Below are 25,454 nucleotides of genomic sequence, written 5' to 3'. Positions count from 1 at the left end.
AACCTCTAAATGTCTAATATAATCTTAACCCCTAAACCTAACCTCTAAATCTCTGACTCTGATCTAATCTTAAACCCAATCTGAAAGTAAAGTTAGTCAAATCTAACTCCAATAATAATTTTTAAATCGTAAAAACAACAATTTCTCTTGTTTCAAAATGTCTATTTCTCTATACTTGAGGGGACATCAGGTCCCCCAAGTACAGTAATACTGAGTCCAGACACACTCACCCACACACAATACTGAGTGCGACACACACACACACACACACACACACACACACAATTCTAGACTATATATGACAGAGATATAATACATAGTTCACACTGCACCTTGTACGCTGAAGGTGAAACGATTGTAGCGTTGATTTAGCAGAGAGAGAGGGGGGCTTCCTCTCTGTGTCTGCGCACACACACACACACACACACTGAATTTAAACGAGATACAGCTAAAGAAAGTGGGGCCGCGCACTCCAGCACAACCGACCACAAAACTCATGTAATAAATATTAACCTGCCTTCAAATACTTCACCCTTCAGCCATGATACGAACTGAGTGGGGACCCCCAGACGCGAGTGCACAGTCAAATGTTGTTAATTTAACTGGGCTGCACGTGTTTTACACATGTATACCTTCTCAGAATTAAAATGTTATAAATGAACACTGAGGATTTTACTGTCTGTCTGTGATGATGAACTAGTTTGAATCAGCCTTTATTGAATTTTTTGTTTTACTTGGTCCCTCAACTCCACTATTAGAGTCATGATTGTGATAAATAGCAGTGATATTACTTTACCCTCAGGTACAAATGATCATTGACTGTAAATAATAACTCATATTACACCAGCCTGGTCCATATTCATGACTTTTGGTGTGATATAAACATTGGCTGTGGTAAGAAAAGAACATTATAGAATCTAGAACAAAGTCAATGCTAATGTAGTTTAGTTTGAATTGTGATCTGCTTTTTTTGCGATATTCATCTGAATTGACATTACAATGTCAACTTTCTAATATGTATAAGAGGAGCTATAGATCGCAAGGCAAGCTATTATTTATTCACCTATATCTCTCTGGGCACTATACAGTATATGCTACAGTACAGTCACAAACATGACACTCGAATCGTAATCCGAACATTTGTATTTAAAAGCAGAAACAGGATCCTGATTACTGTGATTAGATGTTAATCTAGGTTCGTTGCTTGTGTGTGTGTGTGTGTGTGTGTGTGTGTGTGTGTGTGTGTGTGTGTGTGTGTGTGTGTGTGTGTGTGTGTGTGTGTGTGTGTGTTATAGTTCACATATTTACCTCTAATTGCAAACAAAGTGTGGCAAGAAGAATGTAAGAGTGAGCGAGCAAGAAAGTGAGTGAGTGAGCAATGCATTGCAATGAGTGAGTGAATGAGTGACTGAGTGACTGAGCAAGAAAGTGAGTGTGTGAGCAATGAGCGAGTGAGTGGGGAGGGGGGGGGGGGGGTGAGAGGGGACATGATAAAGAAACAGTACATCTATACAGTGACAAAAGATGATGACGCGGCACTTCTATTAAAAAGGCGGTATAGAGAGACAGTTGGGTCCATTTTGTGTCAGTGAAGATGAAGACTTTTGATCATCAGACACAGTATGAAATAAAAAGTCCACCATTACATAACAATACTGTATTGTGATTTTACACTATTTTACACTTCAGAAGGGGAAAGCCACACCGAATCTGCACGTATTTTAACAGAAAGCCTCTCCATTTCAAACAAAGACACTAAATTATACACAGAACTTTTACTAATAAAGATGAACTGCAACAAACTATAGTTTACCCCATACAGTATACATACAACCTTTGTTTTGTTTGTTTTTTAAATAAAATAAAATAAAATAATGGCTTGGTTGTACACAAGTGAAAAGGTGGAAGGATGCACTCCGTGTAACATTAGATTGTAACATAACAGCTATAACTGTAATTGTATCTAGTGTAACTTTAACCAGTTAAACCCTTTATACTTATATATAGTGACACGGGCCTGCCCTTGATTTTCATCCTACACCAAATCTCTTTGTGAGCTTGTAGATCTATTTCTTTGGCTAATGCCCCCCCCCCCCTCCCCTCTCCACAAAAAGTGGTTAATTTAATTATAACTTTAACTGTCTGTACCTGATTATAACTTTAAGTGTATAAGGAAATGTAATTGTACTGTAACATTGTGACTTTAGCTGTGCATTGTAACTGTGTGCAACTGTGTTTATTTTAAACTTATAACTGCTGTAATTGTAACTGTAACAAGTTATAACTTTAACTGCAACATTGTAAGTTTAAATGACATAGTAACTACTGTAATATATTCGATGCATTTCATTGTTTTTAAAGCGTTTATAACTTCTATTCGTGAAGCAAAGACGGCAGGAAAATCGTCGGTGTTAATTTAACACAACGGGGTCCCAACGCCCAACGGGCTCCGTTTGTAGGCTACGCCCTCGGGGTTAAATCAACCCTCGGGGTTTTACGGTGTGGCTCGACACAATCTGCTGACTCCGTGTTTTTGCATTAATTTATTTATATTTTCGTCAGCTCGCCGAGACAACCGCTAAAAGCCCCAAAACGTCTACCCTTGGTTCCAACTCGACCGGCACAATTTCGTCTGTATGTTCAATTTGTGCACAACTCGGTTTAAAATCGCTTAAATGTAGATACTATGAGTATACGATATTTTTTCTATGAGTTTGGTTGTGGGTGGGTGGGGTATTACACAGTAAAAATCCTCCGTGGGGATTAACCATGTATAACTCTGAGGGGGTACAAAAGGGAACCAAATGGACCCTCGCGGGTCCATTTTGCACCCTCTTGGAGTTAAACAAACACCGAGGATGTGCCTAGTGTGTTGGCTATGGAGGGGGGCTTGGTGGGGAGGGTCTAACCCCCGGGACAGAGCTTCGTGCACGGGGTTGTAGGACGGCGGAGTGTCCGCGGATTCAGAACGCAAAGCTCCGTGGAAATTCTGCTTTTTTTAATGGCGAAAATTAATAAAAAAAACCCCGTTCTACAAAACTACCGTTACAACTATACGTTCTCTAACGGTTTTTTATAACGTCGTTTTGACGATGCATTAGGCTGGAAAGTGAGCATGCTGAATGAAACGCTGAAAAGCAGCACAAGCGTAAAAGACACATTCTTTTGTTTTTCGTCGAGTCATAAGACTCGTACTGTCGTACACGGCTGTGAACTGTACATTTACTACACAAATACGTATTATTTGCTTCGCAGCAGGGTTAATGCATCAAACCCCGTCGAAGGCTGCTCTGAAATTAAGACCAAAAAGACGAAAAACTAGGTGATAAAACATGTTACACGAAGCATAAAACGTGAATAATAATGGATTTAAAAAAGACACCCTTACCTTTCAGCTGATTAAAAAAAATCCCCGCGCGAAACATGGAATAGGGTATAAATATTCCTGGTTTAATGTCATTAATAAGGTTATAAAAAGCTGAATAGAAATGGAGTGAAAAATAGTTTTTCTCTCTTCTCTTGCAGTGGAGGATTTGAAAGTGGCGCCAACGGCTCGATCGAGGCGGCTCCACACACACGCGCGCACACACGTACACACACACCCACACGCACACACGCGCAAAAACAACAAACGTGCGCAGAATATTTTTTTCGTCAGTTGGAAAATGTGCGCCTCGGTGAGCCCGATTGATCCCCGCTGTAATTTTGTCATAATATCGCTCGCGTTAATTTTAATAAATTTATTAGTTTTTTAATTTCACTTGTGTCGTAACGTAACCGTCACAGAGGCCGCGCTGCAGCACGGGACAGCAAAACGGCGGTTGGAGTTTGAATTGAACCGCACACACACACAGTGCACTGCCAGCGGGGATCTGTCGCCCTCTACAGGAGCGAGATGAGAGTGTAATATGTTGTAATAATTATGATGATCATGATAAAATAACACGCACGCACACAAACACACACACACACACACACACACACACACACTCAGTGTCATCTTGTCAGAAAAAGAGTATAAGTGACGAGTGAGTATAAGTAGAAGTGTATATTTGTACGTGACGTCTATAAATGTTGTGATGAATTGAAAATGGTGTTTGTAAACATGAAGTGCTTTATGGTGTCGTCCACTCACAGTTAACAGTTTTTGTACTGAGTTGTGCTTGAAATGTAGGCTACTCTGTAATTCTGCAAACTGTTAATAAATACTTTATACTTCAATCAATCAATTAAATAACATACGCCATGTCATACAATGACATAGTCTATTATTTGTATTATGTTATGACAAAAAATACAGGGTTCCCTCGTTTTCAGATGGGGGTCTGCAGACTAATCCTACGTCCTTCACATGACACTTTTGATAAAAACGGATCTAAACTAGACGTCCTTTTTGTTCTTATAAATCGTGTAGCATAGACTGTAAGTCGTGTAGACGTACTGTTACTTTAAGAAGACACAGTTGTGCCCTGGGCAAAATGGAGGGGTAGGGCCATAAGGGAGGTTGGGCTGTCTGTATGCCTGGCAGGCTGGCTTGTAGCTCTATATGTGATGAATGCAACAGTCAGGCCGTTTAGCTCAGTTGGTTAGAGCGTCGTGCTAATAACGCGAAGGTCGCGGGTTCGATCCCCGTAATGGCCACAGCACTTTTGACAGTTGGAAATTTTAAAAGTAACCTGTCTAACTAAACTACACTACAGGTTCAACAACCTACCTTTATCGTCAGACCGTGTAGTTCTATAGTCAGGCCGTTTAGCTCAGTTGGTTAGAGCGTCGTGCTAATAACGCGAAGGTCGCGGGTTCGATACCCGTAATGGCCACACTACTTTTGACAGTTGGAAACTTAAGTAGCCTGTCTAACTAAACAACTTACCTTTATTTTACTTTACACATCTACTACACTACACAGTGCTGCATATTACTACACAGCAAGATTGAAGACTAGCCTACTTTGTTACTGCTGCCAGTGCCATGTCATGTTATATTACTGTGTTTGTCCTTTTAAAAAGCGGCTAAAAACGCAATAGTCAGGCCGTTTAGCTCAGTTGGTTAGAGCGTCGTGCTAATAACGCGAAGGTCGCGGGTTCGATACCCGTAATGGCCACTCTACTTTTGACAGTTGGAAACTTAAGTAGCCTGTCTAACTAAACTACACTAAAGGTTCAACAACTTACCTTTAGTTTACTTTACGCATCTACTACACTACACTACACAGTGCTGCATATTACTACACAGCAAGATTGTAGGCTAGCCTGTGTCCTTCATAAACTGCTAAAAACACACTTGTATCGTAAATATTTTGGTCTAATATAGCGATTATCTCTATTTTTGCTTGAGTCTTGTTCTGCCTGTATATACTTGCATGTATTGTTTTCTGTTTCTTTGTTTCTTATTGTTATTGCTGTTTTGCTGTTGACGGTGTTTTCTTGTTTTGTTTAACTTTGTACAGCACCTTGTAACGATTGTTTTGAAAGGCGCTTTATAAATAAAATTACCTTACGGCCTTTTGGGGGCGCTCGTGTGTTCTATGTGTTGTATAGGTTTCCAATCATGTGTCTTTGTTGCATCTGTGAATCTGGTAATTAAGTGTGTTGGTTTCACCTGTTGTGAGTGAGAGAGGGACAGAATTATCATTACATTGAAGGAGAGTGCACTGTGCAGATCACTGATGAGAGAGCTCTTTGCAGAAGAAGTTGGAAGGAAGAGACCAGAAGAAGTAAGATATAGTAGAATAAGTAAAGTGAACTATAAGGTGTAAAGCAGAAGAAAGTAAAGTCAAGTACAAGATATACCTACAGTAAAGTAAAATAGAGGGAAAAAATAAAAACTAAGGTTTCAAGAAAGACTGAAGAACCCCTCCCTCCCCATTCATGTGCAAGCAGGCAAAGTGGTCAGTATTGTTTTGTTTGTGAATCTTATTGTGAAGGTTGTGCATTATTGTCTCCACCAGGCCGAAGGCATGGGGAGAGAGAGGGAGAGTGTGTGCGTGTGCCTGTCTCTGTCTAATCTCTGGCACCGTTAACCAGGTAGAAGCCACTCACTGGATGCCAACTATGTAACAAATGCAACAGTCAGGCCGTTTAGCTCAGTTGGTTAGAGCGTCGTGCTAATAACGCGAAGGTCGCGGGTTCGATCCCCGTAATGGCCACAGTACTTTTCACAGTTGGAAACTTAAGTAGCCTGTCTAACTACACTACAGGTTCAAGATAACAACTTACCTTGCTAACCCCAACTTCTCAGCATTTCTCATTCATTCATTTGATGGACAAAATAAAGATCCAGAAGTGCACAAAATAACAAGCAGCACTTATAGATCTGCTGTTTTCAGTATTTGTCAAAAGATGAAGTAAACGGGGCTTAAGCGTTTAACCCATTTATATTATATTAGGTGTGGGGCCGATTTTTGCTATACTGTAGATGGCAACAAGAACCCCAAGAGGGGTTCCTGTCCTGAATGGAAAATGCCCTGCAAATCGAATGCTGATAACACACTAACCTATATAATATTTGTAATGTTTTATTTGTTTCTATTATTCATCAAGTGTTGCACATGTGCAGGGCGGAAGTCAGTTTGCTACTCCAGTGGTTTTGGTGATTTGTCTACTCTCTAGAGAGTAGCAGTCAACCCCCATGTATGTACTGACATGAATCATTTACCACGTGAAGATGAAACACTCTGAGCACAACAACAACATGCCAGAGGTCTCTCCACGGGTCACTGAAATCATGCTCCTCATCACAACTATAACTAAACTAACGGAAGGACAAAGTATGTCTGACTCTCTCACTCTACATCAGGGCCTTGTGGTCCAGGCATTCATGGACCATGTGGTTTTATTTTATAGCTTGTGTATACGGCTGATATTTATTTTAATAGCCAACATATAGCCTAAATGGATAGTGGATAAAATGATTGTGATTGTTCTTTTTATATATTTCTTTATCCCACGATTTTGTAACCCATTTTTCACCCCTGTGTCGATCATCTAATCAATGTGATCCTGGGCTCTACACACCCTCCACCAACCTAGTCCCCATATATGGGGGACATGGGGAGAGCAACGGACTTGAACTCATGCTTCCTTCATGCCTGAGTGTCCAAAGTTGCTCCTTTACACCTGACAGGGGGGGAGTTTCCCTGGTTGGACGTAGCGCGTGGAAGGAACACGTTATTCCAACCAGTTCCTTTCCCCTCCATCAGGCGCCCCGGCTGGCCAGGGGGGGGGGGGCAGTTTAGTGACCAGGATTACTGCATGTTTTTTGTGAGGGTACCTACCCTAGGGGACACGGGGAGAACATGGAAACTCCACACAGAAATTATTGTGATGCTGGATTAACTACTTTTGCTGGGGACCCCTGGCTGGAACCTCCCCCCAAGGACCCCTGGGCATGGGAATCAAACAGGTGAATTTAATCAAGCTTCATGTGTACCTCTACACGACATCAAGTATAACATTTTAGTTCACAGGAAGTAATTAAAATTGGATGTGTATGTGCTTTTGATATAAAAATACACAAGTGAAAATGTTCCCATTGTTTTGGCATCCATTGTTAGGTATGACCATATGTAGCTTTTAGCAAAGGTTCAATGAGGAAGATCTTATAAACCAACGCTTTCATTCGGCCTGTCTTCACTATCATGGCTCGTCATTTCTGTTCTCACACTGTCAAAATCTTGACTCCGCCTTTAAATATCACTGCCTCTGACACTTGCCATTCTCTTTTCAGTTTGCAACAAGCAACCCAACTCCATCCCCAACTCCACCTTGTCGTCTAGTGTCCAGAAGGAAAGGAGGTTCATCTGCTCAGCACACCACCACAGCGTCTAGACTCCAATGCTCCAATGGGGGAGCCATCTTGCTTGCTAAATTGCTGCCAAAATAATCCTTCCAATAAACATTAGCTTATTCCATATTGGTGTGATCTCTCCTTTTATTGAAATGATGACCACGTCCACGGTCTTTTTGAGTGACTGCCGTTTCTTCCAGCGGTGAAATGTCCCTTTTAACCCATTCTGACCGGGCACCCATTTTGGTGTTAGCATCATGTTATGCTTTACCTATTGAAAAATAGCAGATCTACAAGCTCATATCGCGCCACCGAGTGGCGCGATACGAGCTTGTAGGTCTGCTATTTTTGAAAAATCGAAGAACGACTGACATTTTTAGAATCTGATCTCGGGTCAGAATGGGTTAATCAATCAGACCAGTGTGTGTCCCAGTGGAAACCTCGTGTGAATCTGATCTCAGGTCAGAATGGGTTAAATTAAACAATGATGGCACCATCACCTGTGAGGACCAGCTGAGCCTGGTTGTGTGATGAGAGCTCCTCAGACTATAAAGCCTGTATTCTCGTGTGTGTGTGTGTGTGTGTGTGTGTGTGTGTTTGTTGAGCTGGGTTATAAATTATGTTAGGTTTGATTTGATTGAATACCTTATTAGCCGTTTTCAGAAAGTACAGTTATGCAATAATGCTAAAAGGTTTAATAAAAACCCACTGGTAAGCTACATAGGCCTATAAGCTACATAGGAGCAGTAAGAGTAGGCTATAAGGGGGGTAATTTCTTTTGTCAAGCTTTCTAGCTTGTCCGGTTGCAAATTGCAGACGGGTGCGTGGGTTTGAAGGAGGGTTTAAAGTTTAAACTGTTTACAAGAGGCTGCATTGTAAACTGAGTTGCTTGTCAATTTCTGGATGAGCTGTCACATGGCAGGCACAATCATGTATTTGTTTTTTACTTTTCTTATCTACACATTTCTGGGAGTATTGTTACCCCCGCATTTGCGTCCATGGACTATAACAGTTTTATAGTCTATAACACTGTAAGAGAGACACATACAGATAGAAATTCTCCACTTAGATCAGTTTATTGAGAACATGTCCAGAAACGTATTATCAGGCAGATGCTGACAGGTAAAAAGGCAGCTGAAAAAAGAAGTTAAAATGCACCAGTCATTTTAACTTTTTATGTCCTATTAAAAATAGATCAATCTTCATATGACCACCGCACTCTGACTATAGGTGTGTCACCCGTTCAAAACATATCAAAATAAAGGGTAGTGGGTCGCACACACCAAGACTGCAGTTCAAATATAGTGAGAGTACGACTTTCAGAAATTAATTATTCAAAAAGTAATTCATTCAAACCTTTATTTATTCTCAAAAGACATTGAGGTCACCCTCATTTGCAGTACGGTCGAGATACAACATAATACACCATTTTCATACCAGTGTTTATTTCGCCTGTCTGCCAAGGAGAAATGAGATTACAGAAATATACTGTACATCAAAGTGGGGTCTGGAGTGAGGTCTTTGGGGTGGGGGGGTTCTAGGGGCAAGCAAAAGTAGTTTAGCGTCACAATCATTTTAATCAATATTTATAAACATATTTTATACTTTGGCTATTCAAAATGGCACATATAAAATCTCATGGCACTGATGCACTATGAGCTTGTAGATCTGAAAAATCATGAACATTTGATTTAGATTTTAACTCAAATCTTTGCTTCTGGAGGTCCCTGGCACAATTTATTTTCAGATGGGGGTCGGTGGCCAAATTCACATCAATTCGGGGGTCCATAACTTGAAAAAAGTTTAAGAACCACTGCTGGACATGTACAGTACTTACAAGCTCACAACAACACATTGATTGCATCATGGTGTGTTGTGAGCTTGTCTATTTTCATATTTATTTCTTTTGCATATTATTTACATTATATTATTGATTATGAATTATGTTTGTCTAGTGACCTCTGCTGGTGTGGATTCTTATGGTACCATCAACTACAGAAAGACATATATGGGGGAGGTTCACAAAATCAAATACAAATTTTATAAAACGAATTAATTACTTAAAGAGCCTATAAATGATACATTAAAATGATCATTTTGTGTGCGTACACACACACACACACAGTGCTCTCTCTCACACACACACAGAGCACAATTGGGGGAGCATACTTTGGTCCGACATATCATTGGTTCGAAGGAGCATTGGTCCGACTCGGGATAGGGTTGGGGGTTAGTTTTAGGTTTAGGTGTGCTGCCCCGTGCTCGGGATAGGGTTGGGGGTTAGGGTTAGGTTTAGGTGTGCTGCCCCGTGCTCGGTATAGGGTTGGGGGTTAGGGTTAGGTTTAGGTGTGCTGCCCCGTGCTCGGTATAGGGTTGGGGGCTAGGGTTAGGTTTAGGTGTGCTGCCCCGTGCTCGGTATAGGGTTGGGGGTTAGGGTTAGGTTTAGGTGTGCTGCCCCGTGCTCGCGGTTATGGTTAGGGTGAGGGTTTGGGGTAGGTAGTCGATAGGACCAATGGTATGTCGGACCAAAGTATATAGTAACCGCAGAATTGTTGATTTGATCAGAACATAATCACATCCAACGTTGAGAACAATTATTCTTTATTTTATTATTTACGCATCTTATCTATTCGCCACAAGTACTGGAGTGCTTGCTTTTAAAAATACTTTACTAGATACTAGAATAGTGAAAATAGCAGATCTGCAAGTGCAGAAAGTGTCACATTGTGACTTACTGTCATGGCGGCTGGCCACTCTTGTCTACAGTCTATGCACTCTGCCTGTGGGACGGTGTGTCCTGGCGAGCACCCGTGGCTGTCTTCCCTCCTGCAATGGGCTCTTTTTTGCACACACGCCATTTTGGAAATAACTGCACACGGGGTGAAATCAGCCCGCCAACTATATCTGCCAGACATAACAGGGGTTTGGCCTTTGCATCCAGCAGACCAACCCAGCCACGGGTGAGTCTTAACAGGCCACATATGTATGTCAGGCGTTACTAACCCTATACCCCCAAACCCTAACCTCAGGGTCTGTCGCCTCAGTCTTAACCGGCCACGATCTAAAACTTTACTTTATCGGCACAAAAGTAGATTTGAAACTTAATTGGGAGGTATGGATTGGGAAGTCTAATAACATTCTCCAAGCTGGCTGTCAGAATGGCTTTTCAGGCTGTGTGTAGATTAGAACATGACAATGCCCAACTCATGTAAACACCAGAAGCCCCGCCCAGTAGGGGAGGGGTATAGGAAATAAGCCTCGACGAGGCTTCCCTACCCCTCCCCTCCCCATATGTCTGGCAGAAGCAGTTGGCGGCTGATTTCACCCTTCTGCGAAAGAACTTGGGCCCCTTCCCTCCTTCACAGGTGTTACAGATGATACTAATGAAGGCTCTGTCCATTCTGGTACAGAAACTATAGTAAAATAACGCACATCACTTTGTGGAGGTGCTGGCGGTTAAAAAAGTGACAAAGGAAAAGAGACGAGACGTTTCGAAACGTCGTCAATAAATAAACCTTTTGGAGCATATGAGTGTGCGGGTTCCCTTCTCTTTTCCTCTGTCCATTCTGGTCAAACAGAGTCAGGGTGCTGCTATTGTGTGCATGTACGTTGGCTCACTGGAAACACTCTCAGTGGGTCTCAAAATGTCCTTGAGTGGGTTCCAAATGGCCCTGTACCATGTATATACTCTGAATAAAATTAAAAGAAGTTGGAGAACCACTGTACACTAAACGAAACGGAGCCTTAATTATAGTATCATCAGTAACACCTGTGAAGAAAGTAGGGAAGTAGGAAGAGTTGTTTTTGTGTGCAGCTATAGCCCATTACCGTGACCTTGCTGGCTACTTAAATCTGGCTGTCGCAGCACGCAGTGCTCGGCTCAGTGATATTTCTGGCTAGTGCGGGCCGGGGGGCAGAACTTTATCCGACATACCGGACCGACATGCGGAAAACGACCGGATTAAGGTTGGCATGCGTTATAAGGATGGTTGGCGAACATGCGCTGCTCCGTACTGGCAGTATAATGGTTAGGTTAAGGTTTGAGGTAGGTTGTCATTGTCCAATGGACCAATAGTATGTCGGACCAAATAGGTCAGTTCAGCTGTTCATTTAGATTTGGGCGGGGGAACCCATTTTGGTGTTGGCATTATGTTATTCTTTAGCTATTGGAAAATTGCAGATCTACAAGCTCATAGCGCGCTACCGAGTGGCTCGCTACGAGCTTGTATAGGTCTGCTATTTTTGAAAATTCGAAGAATGACTGACATAGAAACCTGATCTCTTCCACAGTCAGCCGGACAGTCAGCTCCAACCTGGACACAAGAAAGCAGAGGTCTACCAGGAGGACATGTCGCTGTTCCTTGCAACCTCCTGGACCCCTGCTTGAACTCCTTTTGGGTGAAATATAACCTACCTAAGGTATGACTTTGTACCCATGAAGTCTCTAGTTTACTTTATGTGCGTCTCCTTGGTCTGGCCTGGGTTCTGCATCTGGGTTCAGGTTCACTCACTGTCTGCCTTAATTTACACTAGTTTGTTTTTTGATAAAAGACTGTGGCATGACAGGGCAAATAAAACACATATTTTGATAAAAGACTGTGGCAAATAAAACACATTTCCATCGTGACTTTTCAGTTTGTCCGTCCTGAATGACAGTCCAACGTCAGTGGTGGAAAAAAAGTATAGAAAGTAAAAATAGTGAGGACCAATGAAGATAGGTTGAAAAGTGGTGTAGTGGTCCTTTAAGTACAGTAAAATGTACTTACAGTAATTACTGTCCAGAGTGACTTCAGAAATGGCCTTGGTGCAATCTTACAATGAGACCATTATATGAAGATAAGTTTGAAAAAGTGTTCCGTTCACCTGCGTTCTTCCGTTCTTCTGGAAACTCCTTCCATGCAGTCTGACGTCACTCGTTCATTTTGCTCATTCAGTCTTTCAGTCATAGGGCTGTATTTTGCGTGTCTTAAGTACCAGGTCTTATTACCTAACTTGAGTAAACTAAAGACCTGGAGGCGTGATCAATGCCATTTGGCTATTCTGAGTGGCCAAAGAGCATTGATCACGCCTCCAGGTCTTTAGTTTACTCAAGTTAGGTAATAAGACCTGGTACTTAAGACATGCAAAATACAGCCCATAGTGTCATACTTTGGTCATTCCTGAGTGTATGTACAGTTACAGTACACCATAGTCCTGTTCACTTACAGGGACGGCAGTGGCTCAGGGGGTAGAGTGGCCTGGTATAGGGTGTCCGCAGTTCGATCCCGGGCACCCCCAGAGTTAGTGTCGAAGTGTCCTTGAGCAAGACGCTGAACCCCTAAATGATTTCTCCCATTGTGCAGGTTGGTGCCTTTCATGGTTTCCTCCGCCATCTGTGTATGAATGTGTCAGTGTGTGTGTGTGTGTGTGTGTGTGTGTGTGTGTGTGAATGTAATGCACTCAAGAGTAGAATTATTGTTAAACATAGAGCATTACTTGATTTCCAAGAACTCTCAACAATTGAATGTAGAAGAATTGTTGTTTTGATCAACTCCACATGAAGACAGCATGGAATTGTGGACAAAACATCACAACGTGTCGTTGTGAGCTTGTAGATCGGCTATTTTCAAACAGCACAGCCTATAGTTGCTTCTTTTGGGATTGTTTTCATAGACGTGGCCGCTTGTAAGAAGTCCGTGGATTTAGAAGGAGACCATTGTAGGATTCGTGTACCATGCATGTCACCTCTAGTTGCTCCAATCAGGATGGGACTATCTTCCTAAATTAACAATCTTTGGCTACAGGCAGCCAAGAGGAAGAGGAAGTGATGCACACATTTCACACAGAGGCTGCATGGGACTGACTGGATGGAAACGGGTGGATACCATCTTGTCCGATCTCATTCATTCATTTGTTCATTCAGTCAAGGTCAAGGTCAAGTTTATTCATATGTCCCAAACTGGGCACTTAGTTTTACAGCAGATAATACACTGCTGTTGTCAGCGGACATGTCGGTCCGCGAGTCAGCCATTGACTGGTTTATTCCGCTGAATACGGTACTTTAGTCATTCCTCTGTGTATGTACACCAGAGTCCTATTCACGTCCTTCTCCTCCTTGTCGTTCACGCCGTCATCCATCCCTCCTTCCTCCTCGTCCGCGGCCTTTCCCTTCGTCCTCAGCGGCCACAGCAGCGTACCGCCGCCGCCCCCGTGCGGCGGTTCTGGGCCGTCGCAGCAGGGCGGTCCGCCCTTCTCCTTGGTGAGGAAGTAGAGCAGGGCGTTGAGCCAGGCGTTGAAGGACGCCAGCGGCCGGGTGATCTTGTAGCACATGGACACCATGGTCATGGTGTGGCAGGGCACGCCGCGCGTCACCTTGAGCACCAGGAAGATGGTGCGCGTGACGTGGAAGGGGAAGAAGCAGAGGGCGAACAGCAGCGTGATGGTGACGATGGTGCGGATGGACTTGCGGCGGCGGTGGGCGTACGGCGAGCGGGCGCCCAGGTAGATGGGCGCCGTCCCCCCGGGACTCCTCCCCCCGCCCCCGGGTGCCCTGGCTCCTCCTCCCCCTCCTCCGCCGCCTGTGTTAACAGTGGTGGAAAAAAAGTACTAGTTTTACTTGAATAAAAGTATCAAATACTGTAATGTAGAAGTACTCCGTTTGACCGTTTACAAGTAGTTTACAAGTTCCGGATTTCAAAATGTACTTAAAGTACCAAAAGTAGAAAGTACTCGTTATGCAGAATGTCTCATTTCATGTTTTCAAAAAAGTCATTTGAAAATAGCAGCGACGCATTGTGAGCTTGTAGATCGGCTATTTTTAAATGGCCGAAATGTACAAAACTATACGTTTTGTAACAATAATCAAAATCTACAAAGTAACTAAAGTTGTCAAATAATTGTAAGTAAAAGTACAATAGTTGCATCTGAAACGTAGCGGAGCGGAAGTAAAAGTATCGAAGATTTGAAGTAGGCTACTCGTCTTGCAAGTAAAGTACAAATACCTCAACATTTTACAGTACTTAAGTGAATGTATCCTTTCCACCACAGTGCGTTATTAAGCGTACCTTTTCCTCCTCCCCGTGGCGCTCCTCTTCCCGCGGACCTCCCGCCTCCTCCTCCTCCGTTCTCTCCCTGGTTCCGGCGGCCTCGCGGCGGCGGCTGGGAGCGCAGCGTCCGGAAGATGGTTTTCACCACGTGGGAGTAGCACCAGGCGATGATGGTGAACGGCACGAAGAAGCCCAGCAGGTGGAGGATGATTCCGTACGGCACGTAGTCGGAGAACTCCTTGTCGATGGCGTCGTCCCAACAGTTCTGGTAGAACTCCGGCTCAGAGGTGTCGTCGTTGTTGCTGCCGTTTGTCCACGTCTGCTCGAGGCTCAGCCCGCTGACACTGTTGGATCAGAACCAAGCCTTATTATCGCCACATCACAGCTTTACCGATGTCGAGAAGTGGGTGAAATTATTTTACGTGTAAGCTGAGCTCCATCACTTTTTAGCTGTTTTTGAAAAATCATGAACGTGTGGTGCAAAGCTCTTTCAGAGCGAACGTTTTTAACTAAAATCTTTGCTTCTGGGAGGTGGTCCCTGAAACAACACCTTTTCAGATGGGAGTCAGCGACCAATTTCATATATTTTTGGGGGTCCTTGACATGAAATATTGAGAACCACTGATATAAAACATGAGGTTTTTCAGAAAAAAATTACATTTAATCTTTAAAAAAAAATCAGGCCTAAATGGGTTAAGCATGGAAAAAACATAGAAATGAAACTGATTAAAAGAAAAACCAAAGATATGTATACATCTGTACAGATATGGCATTTTGTGGGCTTTGAGCACCTGCCCTGATCAGCCCTGGTTTAGTCATGTGTATAGCCTTTAATACCTGCTGGTGACATAGCTGCTGTTCATCCACATCTGCCCAACAACACCCAATCCTCCGGTGGTGGCGTTGTTTCCGACTCCAGCGCCGCCGCCGTCCCGCGTCACAAGCCCGGTCTGCGCGAAGCGGAAGATGGGGCAGGTCAGGGCGAACACCACGCCCCACACCAGCACGCACGTCCACTTGACCGCCCGCTTGCTCTCCAGCGTGATGGTGCGCATGGGGTGGCAGATGCCCAGGTAGCGGTGCACGGAGATGCAGGTGAGGAAGAAGATGGAGCAGTAGAGGTTGAAGTAGAACAGGAAGCGCACCAGGCGGCACATGAAGTCTCCGAACACCCAGCGGTCGTGCATGACGTAGCTGGCCACCAGGAAGGGCAGCGACAGGCCGTACATGAAGTCTGTGGACGCCAGGTTCACCTGGCAGGGAAATAATAATACTGTAAAGGAGCAGCTTGCGAACGGTTGCATTTTTTCTACCTGTGAGTGGGGAGTGTTGGCTGATGAATGAATATCAACATCCTATACATCCTATACTGGGGGGTCAAATTATGACAGGCAATTCCTGCTGTCAAAATATGACCAAAAAACGCTTTGTTTGAAATAGACACTCATGCTTTCCAAGGTGTGATTTGGGGTCCTAAGGATGAATACACATCGATCAGTCCCATTAGGGTAAGACCAGGGCCACACAATCCGTTGTAACTATACTCCGGAACTACTCTGGCGTGTGGAAGGACTACTATAGGAAGTTCTGGATGATTCTTCCTGCCTGATGACTACAAAACAATACTACAACATGACGTAGCGATATCATCCGCTCCCGACCGGTTCACACGGCAGTTTCGTAAAACACAGACCAGGCTTTCCTCCGAGGTGGAAAGCCTGGTGACGCCAGGTTAAGTATTGATACTTTTAACTTTTAACTTAAATGTAATACCACAGTAATTGTCACACCATGTATATGAGCGAGGCGTTCCAGCGCTTTGTGCGCCTGAAGGAGCGGTACAGCACCACGGAGTTGAGGCTGATGCTGAAGACGAAGGTGAAGGAGTAGCAGATGGGGAGGAAGATGTACTTGTAGGACTCGTCAATGCTACAGGAGGCGGAGGAGGAGGAGGGGGGAGGAGGAGGAGGAGGAGGAGAAATGGAGGGGGGAGAGGAGGAGTTGAGGAGAACATGGAGGACGTTCTGAAGGAGTTGGTTTGAAGGAGAGGCAGCGCCCAGTGCGTCGTCTCTGATGGGAGCCATGTTGGCGAGGGATGATCAGAGGTCGGGGTTCGGGGTTCCACGGACGGTGTCGTCGGCGTCTCGGTGAACTACGTCCCGTTTCATGTTGTCCTCACAGGCATGGTTGTCTTGGTCGGTCTGTTGGACGGTTCTGAATGGCCTAGAATATCCTCACTGGTGGATTTATGATAAGACGCCTCTGTTAGAGTGTGTTCATCTGGAGAGAGAGAGAGAGAGAGAGACAGAGACAGATTTACCAAGATATTCTTTTTGCAATGCACACCTCCTTTAAATGGTGTCCGTCTGTCTGTGCCTATAGGTCTGTCTGTTTTAGGACCTATTGACCCCTTACGTCTTACGCTGAGGCTAGGGTTAGGGTTAGTAATAGTCGGACAACCCGACCAACGCCAATGGCGGACAACGTCTCTGCTCCAGTAGAGCCTACTGGCTCCGTTGCATGCCTAAAACCCACCGGTTGATGTGACGTTAACGTTCAAATCCGCCAAGTGGGAGCTTAATCACCTCACTTGGTGGTGGGTGTGGCCCTATCTGATACTAACTCTGCACACCTGTGGCAGGCCTACACAAGGATAGGGGTACTGTGGGAAGTGGGAACCCCATGGCTATGTGCCAAAGTTCACTCCTTTCTGTTTATTAGAATGTCCCATTGAGTATGTGTGTTGAAATATGTTGTTGAGTTGTTTATGCCTACGTTTGTTTATTTTTGTCCGCTTGTACTATAGTGCACAATCGTATTCTTTCAGTCATTACCCACATTTCCTGAACATGGTCATTTTGTACACTCGTAGAGTTCAATCAAAGTTTTCGGGGGGTAAAAAAAAGGGCCTGTAGGCTACCCTTCCTGTCTCTCCGACCATTATTAACTACCACCTTGCACAACGCGTGTGTGTGTGTGTGTGTGTGTGTGTGTGTGTGTGTGTGTGTAGTGCTGAATCAGGTCGTTCTCACTTCATTAACCGCAGCAATAAGTAACCACACTTCCCCTGATGACTCGTCATCATCATCTGCAGCTGTGTCTATACATCATCGCTTATTAGGCCACGCCCTCCGACCTCCCCCCCACACCACTGGCATTCTGGGAACTCTTCACACTTCACCAAACAAACCAAGCACCATCAGTCAGTCGCCTCATTGAGAAACATCAGAGAGCACATTTTTTAACGTGGATAGATTAGATGGATAGACCCCGGCCGCAGTCCAAAGTACAGCCCTTTAACCCATTCTGACCTGAGATCAGATTCATACGAGGTTTCCACTGGACACACACTGGTCTGATTAACCCATTCTGACCTGAGATCAGATTTAAAAAATGTCAGTCGTTCTTCGATTTTTCAAAAATAGCAGACCTACAAGCTCGTAGCGCGCCACTCGGTGGCGTGCTATGAGCTTGTAGGTCTGCTATTTTTCAATAGCTAAAGCATAACATGATGCTAACACCGATATGGGTTCCCGTTCAGAATGGGTTAAAAGTATTGTGTAAATGAACTTGGGGCAGTACTACTCCCCCAGTAGGGGTCTGAATGGTTCTATAGATGAGTATAGGGGAGGCTACCTCCAACCATACTAGAGTCCGGGCTGGCCCTCACACCTATACGTCTCACCCAGGGCTGGACTGGCCACAGTGACAGGACGTACCAGGCATATTCCCGGTGGGCCGTGACCGTAGGGGGCCGCCATGATAAAAAAAAAAAAGGCCACTAGGCGGCAGGCCACCAGGAAAGGCCCGGGCGTGCTGCCATTCTGCCAGTGCCATCATGATAATTTCACTGTACCTGTATCAGTGAGTGACAAATAAACCCTCTACAAAGGGTTGTGTAGTTGTCTCTTGGTTTGTATCATTTTAGGCCTATGTTGTTCTGTAAAAGTGGTGGTATTATTAGGGCTTGTTTGTTTGTGTGTGCCGCGACGGAGCGGCCGGTAGAGTTTCTGCTATCTGCTCGCTGGTTGTGGTTTTTTTTTGTTGTCCCAGTCCAGCCCTGTCTCTGTCAGAGTACCCGTTGCACCCGTCAGATTTCTTATTAGCATGAAGTGCACAGCTGGCCTTACAGTATATATACTGTGATTATGGATGATGAATCCTATTTGATGTATTTCTCTGATATAAGTAAAGTATCTTTCTCTGGTGTACAGTATCTGATGTAAATAGTGCTCCCCTGTCTGACTGGGTCACCAGTACCGTTCAGTAGTGGAAAGTACATACTACATTTACTTAGTTACTGTACTTAAGTACAATTTTCTTTTTACTTACATCAAATTTTGATTATTTCTACAAAGCATACATTAACCACTTCAGCCCGACTGTATACATTTTGGGGATTTTGAAAAGAGCAGATCTACAAGCTCACAATGTGTTGCGATGTGACACATTGTGACCTTGTATAGATCGCCTATTTTCAAAAGGTATGAAAACTTGAAATGAGACATTCTGCAGATTGAGTCCTTTTAAGTTTTGGTACTTTAAATATATCTATAGACTAAATGTACAGTACAATTCTGGCTGGTTGGTTTGTTGACACAGTGACAGCAGGTGGCTTTTCCAGGGACATGGGTATGTAACTATATGTATGTCCTCTGCCATAATACCAAAATAAAGGTGCTCGGTGTGCAGAAGGCCCTACTTCAGAATAATACGTATCATGTTATTGTGTTCATGTGCATCAGTGTTGCAGCCGGTGTACAGTAGGCCCTGCATGTTGGATAGTGTCTGACTGTATTTACATGTACACAAACATAGCCTACTTACACTACCTTGTGATCGCACTGCAAGCATCATGTATTGTTTATGTTGTGGTGTAACAGTGATTACAATGCATACCGAAATTAGTATGCGATCCTAAAAACATCGACCGACACAATAAATTCCTCTTATCTAATTGTAATTTATTGGTCTGTACAAATGTAACCGACGTATAAGGGGTCCGCTCGGTTACATTTGTACACTCTGGAAGTTAAGGAGCACATTATGAACCATAATCCACAACAAAAACAACAGGGTAAGTTTGATTTAAAAAATAAACGCTTTTGATCTAAACAGCCACGCACTGGCCCCCCAGGCTGTCAAACATGTATCCAGGCAGCAAATGCACCTGTAGGCCTATCTACAGTCTATAAATACATACAACTCATAAATACCTCAATCACTGTAGTCTGCTGCTAAACTGGACAGTACCTGAACATGTCAACAGCCCTGTGTGTGTGTGTGTGTGTGTGTGTGTGTGTGTGTGTGTGTGTGTGTGTGTGTGTGTGTGTGTGTGTGTGTGTGTGTGTGTGTGTGTGTGTGTGTGTGTGCGTGTGTGCGTGTGCGTGCGTGTGCACCCCTGCCTTAGTCTCTCCATCTGTGCCTGTTGTTCTCCCTCTAAATAACAAACGCAACTCAGACAAAGACAAACATCTTTAAGAAGAGACGACAGCCACAACTAAATCCACTAGACTCTTCTTAACTTGACTGATGAAGCTGTATTATATTGGCATGGAAAACATACAATTCCTGTGTTTTTCGTACCGTTTTAATAAAATAAAACTAATAAATGCTTTCAAACGGTCCGTTCTTACCTTCCAGAAGAGAGCAGAAGTCAAAAGACGAGTGGGAAATAAAAAAGTCACAACTTTTTTTTCCAGCTTGAAGTAGAATTGATAGTATAAAACAAATTGATCAGGTGGATCAGGTGGAATCGACCTTGGGGAAACGGCGTGCCGATGAGTTGGGGATTGATCGCGGATGATGACCTTGAGCGTACCGTGTGATCAGAAGGTCTGTAGCGGTGTGGAAGCGACCGCCGCGCGCGTCCTCTCAACCATCCAACCGAAGCCTGCGGTTTCCATAGTGATGACACCCCCCGTCCCCCCCGTCTCTCCATGTGGGTCATCTGCTTTCTCTCTGTCACCTCCCTCATCTGTGTGAGTCACCTCCCTACTCCCAGTGCAATAAGAAGTACTCTGCATTTTATACTTCATTAAAAGTGGCCACAGGATAATATAATAAGTAGGCCTTTACTCTGTTACTAGTAAAAGCCCTGTATTCAACATTTAAACAGTATAAGTACTGGCATCAAAAAGATGCACAGTACTTTTTAAGTACATTTACTTAAAGGACCACTTTGCCACTTTTCAACTGATCTTCATATAATTGGTCCTCACTAATGTTCATGATTAAAAAAACAATAATGTTTTTCTACTCTGAGAGTCTGTGTCTCACAACTGTGGGCAGTTCAGAAACCCGACCACCAGTGACATTATCTTTAGGCAGATTTGTTTTTTAAACAAGTAAAGATGTGATGGCTTCCATTTTCGCATTGCAACTTTTCAGGAATAGAAAGCCTGCAGTTTCTACTAGCTTGGATTCCCGTCGATTATGTCACTGGTGGACAGGTTTCTGAATTGCCCACAGCCCGCCGAAGAGACATAGAAAGATCACGCACACGCACACGCACACACACAGGTTCGGATCCTACAGTCACAGTGGCAATCAAGCCTTTTGTCCTAAGATGAATGCATGTTTATCTCATCTATAACGTGTAAACAGTGGTGTAAAGTAACTTAAGTACCATTTTGAGTTATTTGCCTCTGAGATGAGTATTTCCGATTTCCAATACTTTTACTTCTACTCCGCTACATCTCAGAGACAAGTATTGTACTTTTACTCTGCTACATTTATTTGAAAACTTTAGTTACTTTAGGTACTTTGATTATTATTCCAAACTTATATATTACGGCCATGATTTGAAAATAGCCGATCTACAAGCGCACAATGTGTCGCATCTCTTGTACTGTAGATCTTCTATTTTACTACTTACTATTTACCGACTGTATCAAATTTGATACAGTACCTCATTTTCCACGAAGACGAATGCACACACAGGAAAGCAACAGCTGTGCACATGTATAGTATGCAGGGAATACACATGCAAAACAGAATATGCACACGCATGCACACACACACACACACACGCGTGTGTGCACGTTCACTGCATGCATGATACATAATAGCAGCATACAGACGTATATTGTTGACAAGTTGTGTATTCATCGTTCATGCGTTCATAGTGGACTGTATGTAGTTGTTTTATTCATCGGTGTGTTCATATAGTGGACTGTATGAAGTTGTTTTATTCATCGGTGCGTTCATATAGTGGACTGTATGTAGTTGTTTTATTCATCGGTGCGTTCATATAGGGGACTGTATGAAGTTGTTTTATTCATCGGTGCGTTCATATAGTGGACTGTATGTAGTTGTTTTATTCATCGGTGTGTTCATATAGTGGACTGTATGAAGTTGTTTTATTCATCGGTGTGTTCATATAGTGGACTGTATGTAGTTGTTTTATTCATCGGTGCGTTCATAGTGGACTGTATGTAGTTGTTTTATTCATCGGTGCGTTCATATAGTGGACTGTATGTAGTTGTTTTATTCATCGGTGTGTTCATATAGTGGACTGTATGAAGTTGTTTTATTCATCGGTGCGTTCATAGTGGACTGTATGTAGTTGTTTTATTCATCGGTGCGTTCATATAGTGGACTGTATGAAGTTGTTTTATTCATCGGTGCGTTCATAGTGGACTGTATGTAGTTGTTTTATTCATCGGTGCGTTCATAGTGGACTGTATGTAGTTGTTTTATTCATCGGTGCGTTCATATAGTGGACTGTATGTAGTTGTTTTATTCATCGGTGCGTTCATAGTGGACTGTATGTAGTTGTTTTATTCATCGGTGCGTTCATATAGTGGACTGTATGTAGTTGTTTTATTCATCGGTGTGTTCATATAGTGGACTGTATGTAGTTGTTTTATTCATCGGTGCGTTCATAGTGGACTGTATGAAGTTGTTTTATTCATCGGTGCGTTCATATAGTGGACTGTATGTAGTTGTTTTATTCATCGGTGCGTTCATATAGTGGACTGTATGTAGTTGTTTTATTCATCGGTGCGTTCATATAGTGGACTGTATGTAGTTGTTTTATTCATCGGTGTGTTCATATAGTGGACTGTATGTAGTTGTTTTATTCATCGGTGCGTTCATATAGTGGACTGTATGTAGTTGTTTTATTCATCGGTGCGTTCATATAGTGGACTGTATGTAGTTGTTTTATTCATCGGTGCGTTCATAGTGGACTGTATGTAGTTGTTTTATTCATCGGTGTGTTCATATAGTGGACTGTATGAAGTTGTTTTATTCATCGGTGCGTTCATATAGTGGACTGTATGTAGTTGTTTTATTCATCGGTGCGTTCATATAGTGGACTGTATGTAGTTGTTTTATTCATCGGTGCGTTCATAGTGGACTGTATGAAGTTGTTTTATTCATCGGTGCGTTCATAGTGGACTGTATGTAGTTGTTTTATTCATCAGTGCGTTCATATAGTGGACTGTATGTAGTTGTTTTATTCATCGGTGCGTTCATATAGTGGACTGTATGTAGTTGTTTTATTCATCGGTGTGTTCATATAGTGGACTGTATGTAGTTGTTTTATTCATCGGTGCGTTCATATAGTGGACTGTATGTAGTTGTTTTATTCATCGGTGCGTTCATATAGTGGACTGTATGTAGTTGTTTTATTCATCGGTGCGTTCATATAGTGGACTGTATGTAGTTGTTTTATTCATCGGTGCGTTCATAGTGGACTGTATGTAGTTGTTTTATTCATCGGTGTGTTCATATAGTGGACTGTATGAAGTTGTTTTATTCATCGGTGCGTTCATATAGTGGACTGTATGTAGTTGTTTTATTCATCGGTGCGTTCATATAGTGGACTGTATGAAGTTGTTTTATTCATCGGTGCGTTCATAGTGGACTGTATGAAGTTGTTTTATTCATCGGTGCGTTCATAGTGGACTGTATGTAGTTGTTTTATTCATCGGTGCGTTCATAGTGGACTGTATGTAGTTGTTTTATTCATCGGTGCGTTCATATAGTGGACTGTATGTAGTTGTTTTATTCATCGGTGCGTTCATAGTGGACTGTATGAAGTTGTTTTATTCATCGGTGCGTTCATAGTGGACTGTATGAAGTTGTTTTATTCATCGGTGCGTTCATAGTGGACTGTATGAAGTTGTTTTATTCATCGGTGCGTTCATAGTGGACTGTATGAAGTTGTTTTATTCATCGGTGCGTTCATAGTGGACTGTATGTAGTTGTTTTATTCATCAGTGCGTTCATATAGTGGACTGTATGTAGTTGTTTTATTCATCGGTGCGTTCATATAGTGGACTGTATGTAGTTGTTTTATTCATCGGTGTGTTCATATAGTGGACTGTATGTAGTTGTTTTATTCATCGGTGCGTTCATATAGTGGACTGTATGTAGTTGTTTTATTCATCGGTGTGTTCATATAGTGGACTGTATGTAGTTGTTTTATTCGTCGGTGCGTTCATAGTGGACTGTATGTAGTTGTTTTATTCGTCGGTGAGTTCATATAGTGGACTGTATGTAGTTGTTTTATTCGTCGGTGCGTTCATAGTGGACTGTATGTAGTTGTTTTATTCATCGGTGCGTTCATATAGTGGACTGTATGTAGTTGTTTTATTCATCGGTGCGTTCATAGTGGACTGTATGACGTCAATGTGTTGCTCAATCAATACCGCTGATGCGTGGAGTGGACAACACTTCCTGTTTCCTGCACTTCAAACCCACCCTGATCCACTGACCCATGCAGTCCCAGTCTTTTCTGTTTTCGCCCTACAATGAATTAATGTGCAAAGCTTTTCTCCACAATATGCTCGGGTTTAAGCGGCTGAGTAAAAGCAGCAATAAAAACAATGTACATACTGTCAAAAGTAATGTCCTACTATTCAACATTTTAATTTTATATAATCGTTTCATTGGACGATAATTGTTGATCATTAACCACTATAATTATTGATCATTAACCATCAAGCCCCGGTTTTATATTTAGGATATTTCTAAATTAGCCCATGTATAAGCTCACATTGCGTGGCTGAGCGTGTAGATCGACTATTTACACAACATTTTGAAGCCAGTGTTGCTCATGAACAGTAATAATTAATAACTTACTATACTTACCAGTAAGACCCCCTGAGGGCGAGGTCACATGCCCACATCCGCCTGGGTGACAGCAGACTGCTGGGCGAGCGCTGGCGCTTTGGCATGGGTGGGTCGGATCAACATTATGGAATTAATTCTGTACTGGCCATATACGGAGCGTGTCTTGAGTGTACAGGGTTTGATATTAGGTCAGATCAACATATGGAATGTCAGAACAGGTCAGCTCCATATATGGAGATCTAAGGGTGGCAGCGGGGGCAGTGTCTTGAGTGTACAATTTACAATTTACAATTTAGGCATTTAGCAGAACAGTACAGGGTTTGATGAGGGCCCATGGTAGGGCTGGGCCTGTTGAGAACTCTAGTTTGTGCCGCGGCTGCACAAATAACTTTTTATTTACTATGATATAATCCTTGATTTACTATCTTCCCTGATGATGTCATAGTGATGTCACGACACCCGGGCCACAATATACAGTACGTGTGAGCGCGGGTCCGCAACTGGTTCTGGCCCACATCAAGTGACCTTTTGACCAATGCGGCCCTCACCCCAAAATGG

General features: G+C 43.1%; 1 protein-coding gene across 1 annotated transcript; it reads right to left on the bottom strand.

Annotated features, from left to right (window-relative positions):
* Window positions 1-13,806: 13,806 nt before the first annotated feature.
* Window positions 13,807-20,626, bottom strand: LOC308335831 (P2Y purinoceptor 3; the record flags this gene model as incomplete). The annotated part of the gene is made up of 5 exons (XM_080793049.1): window positions 20,450-20,626; window positions 16,604-17,093; window positions 15,681-16,066; window positions 14,832-15,115; window positions 13,807-14,345 (listed from the first exon to the last, which is right to left on the bottom strand). The coding sequence occupies exons 2-5, from the start codon at window positions 16,895-16,897 to the stop codon at window positions 13,807-13,809; spliced, it is 1,503 nt and encodes a 500-aa protein (XP_080649175.1). The 5' UTR covers window positions 16,898-17,093; window positions 20,450-20,626.
* Between the last annotated feature and the right edge of the window lie 4,828 nt (window positions 20,627-25,454).

This window comes from Protomyctophum bolini, assembly GCF_963924005.1.
Source record: "Protomyctophum bolini genome assembly, chromosome: 20".
Taxonomy (NCBI): Eukaryota; Metazoa; Chordata; class Actinopteri; order Myctophiformes; family Myctophidae; genus Protomyctophum; species Protomyctophum bolini.
This window is presented reverse-complemented; position numbering and strand designations above follow the sequence as displayed.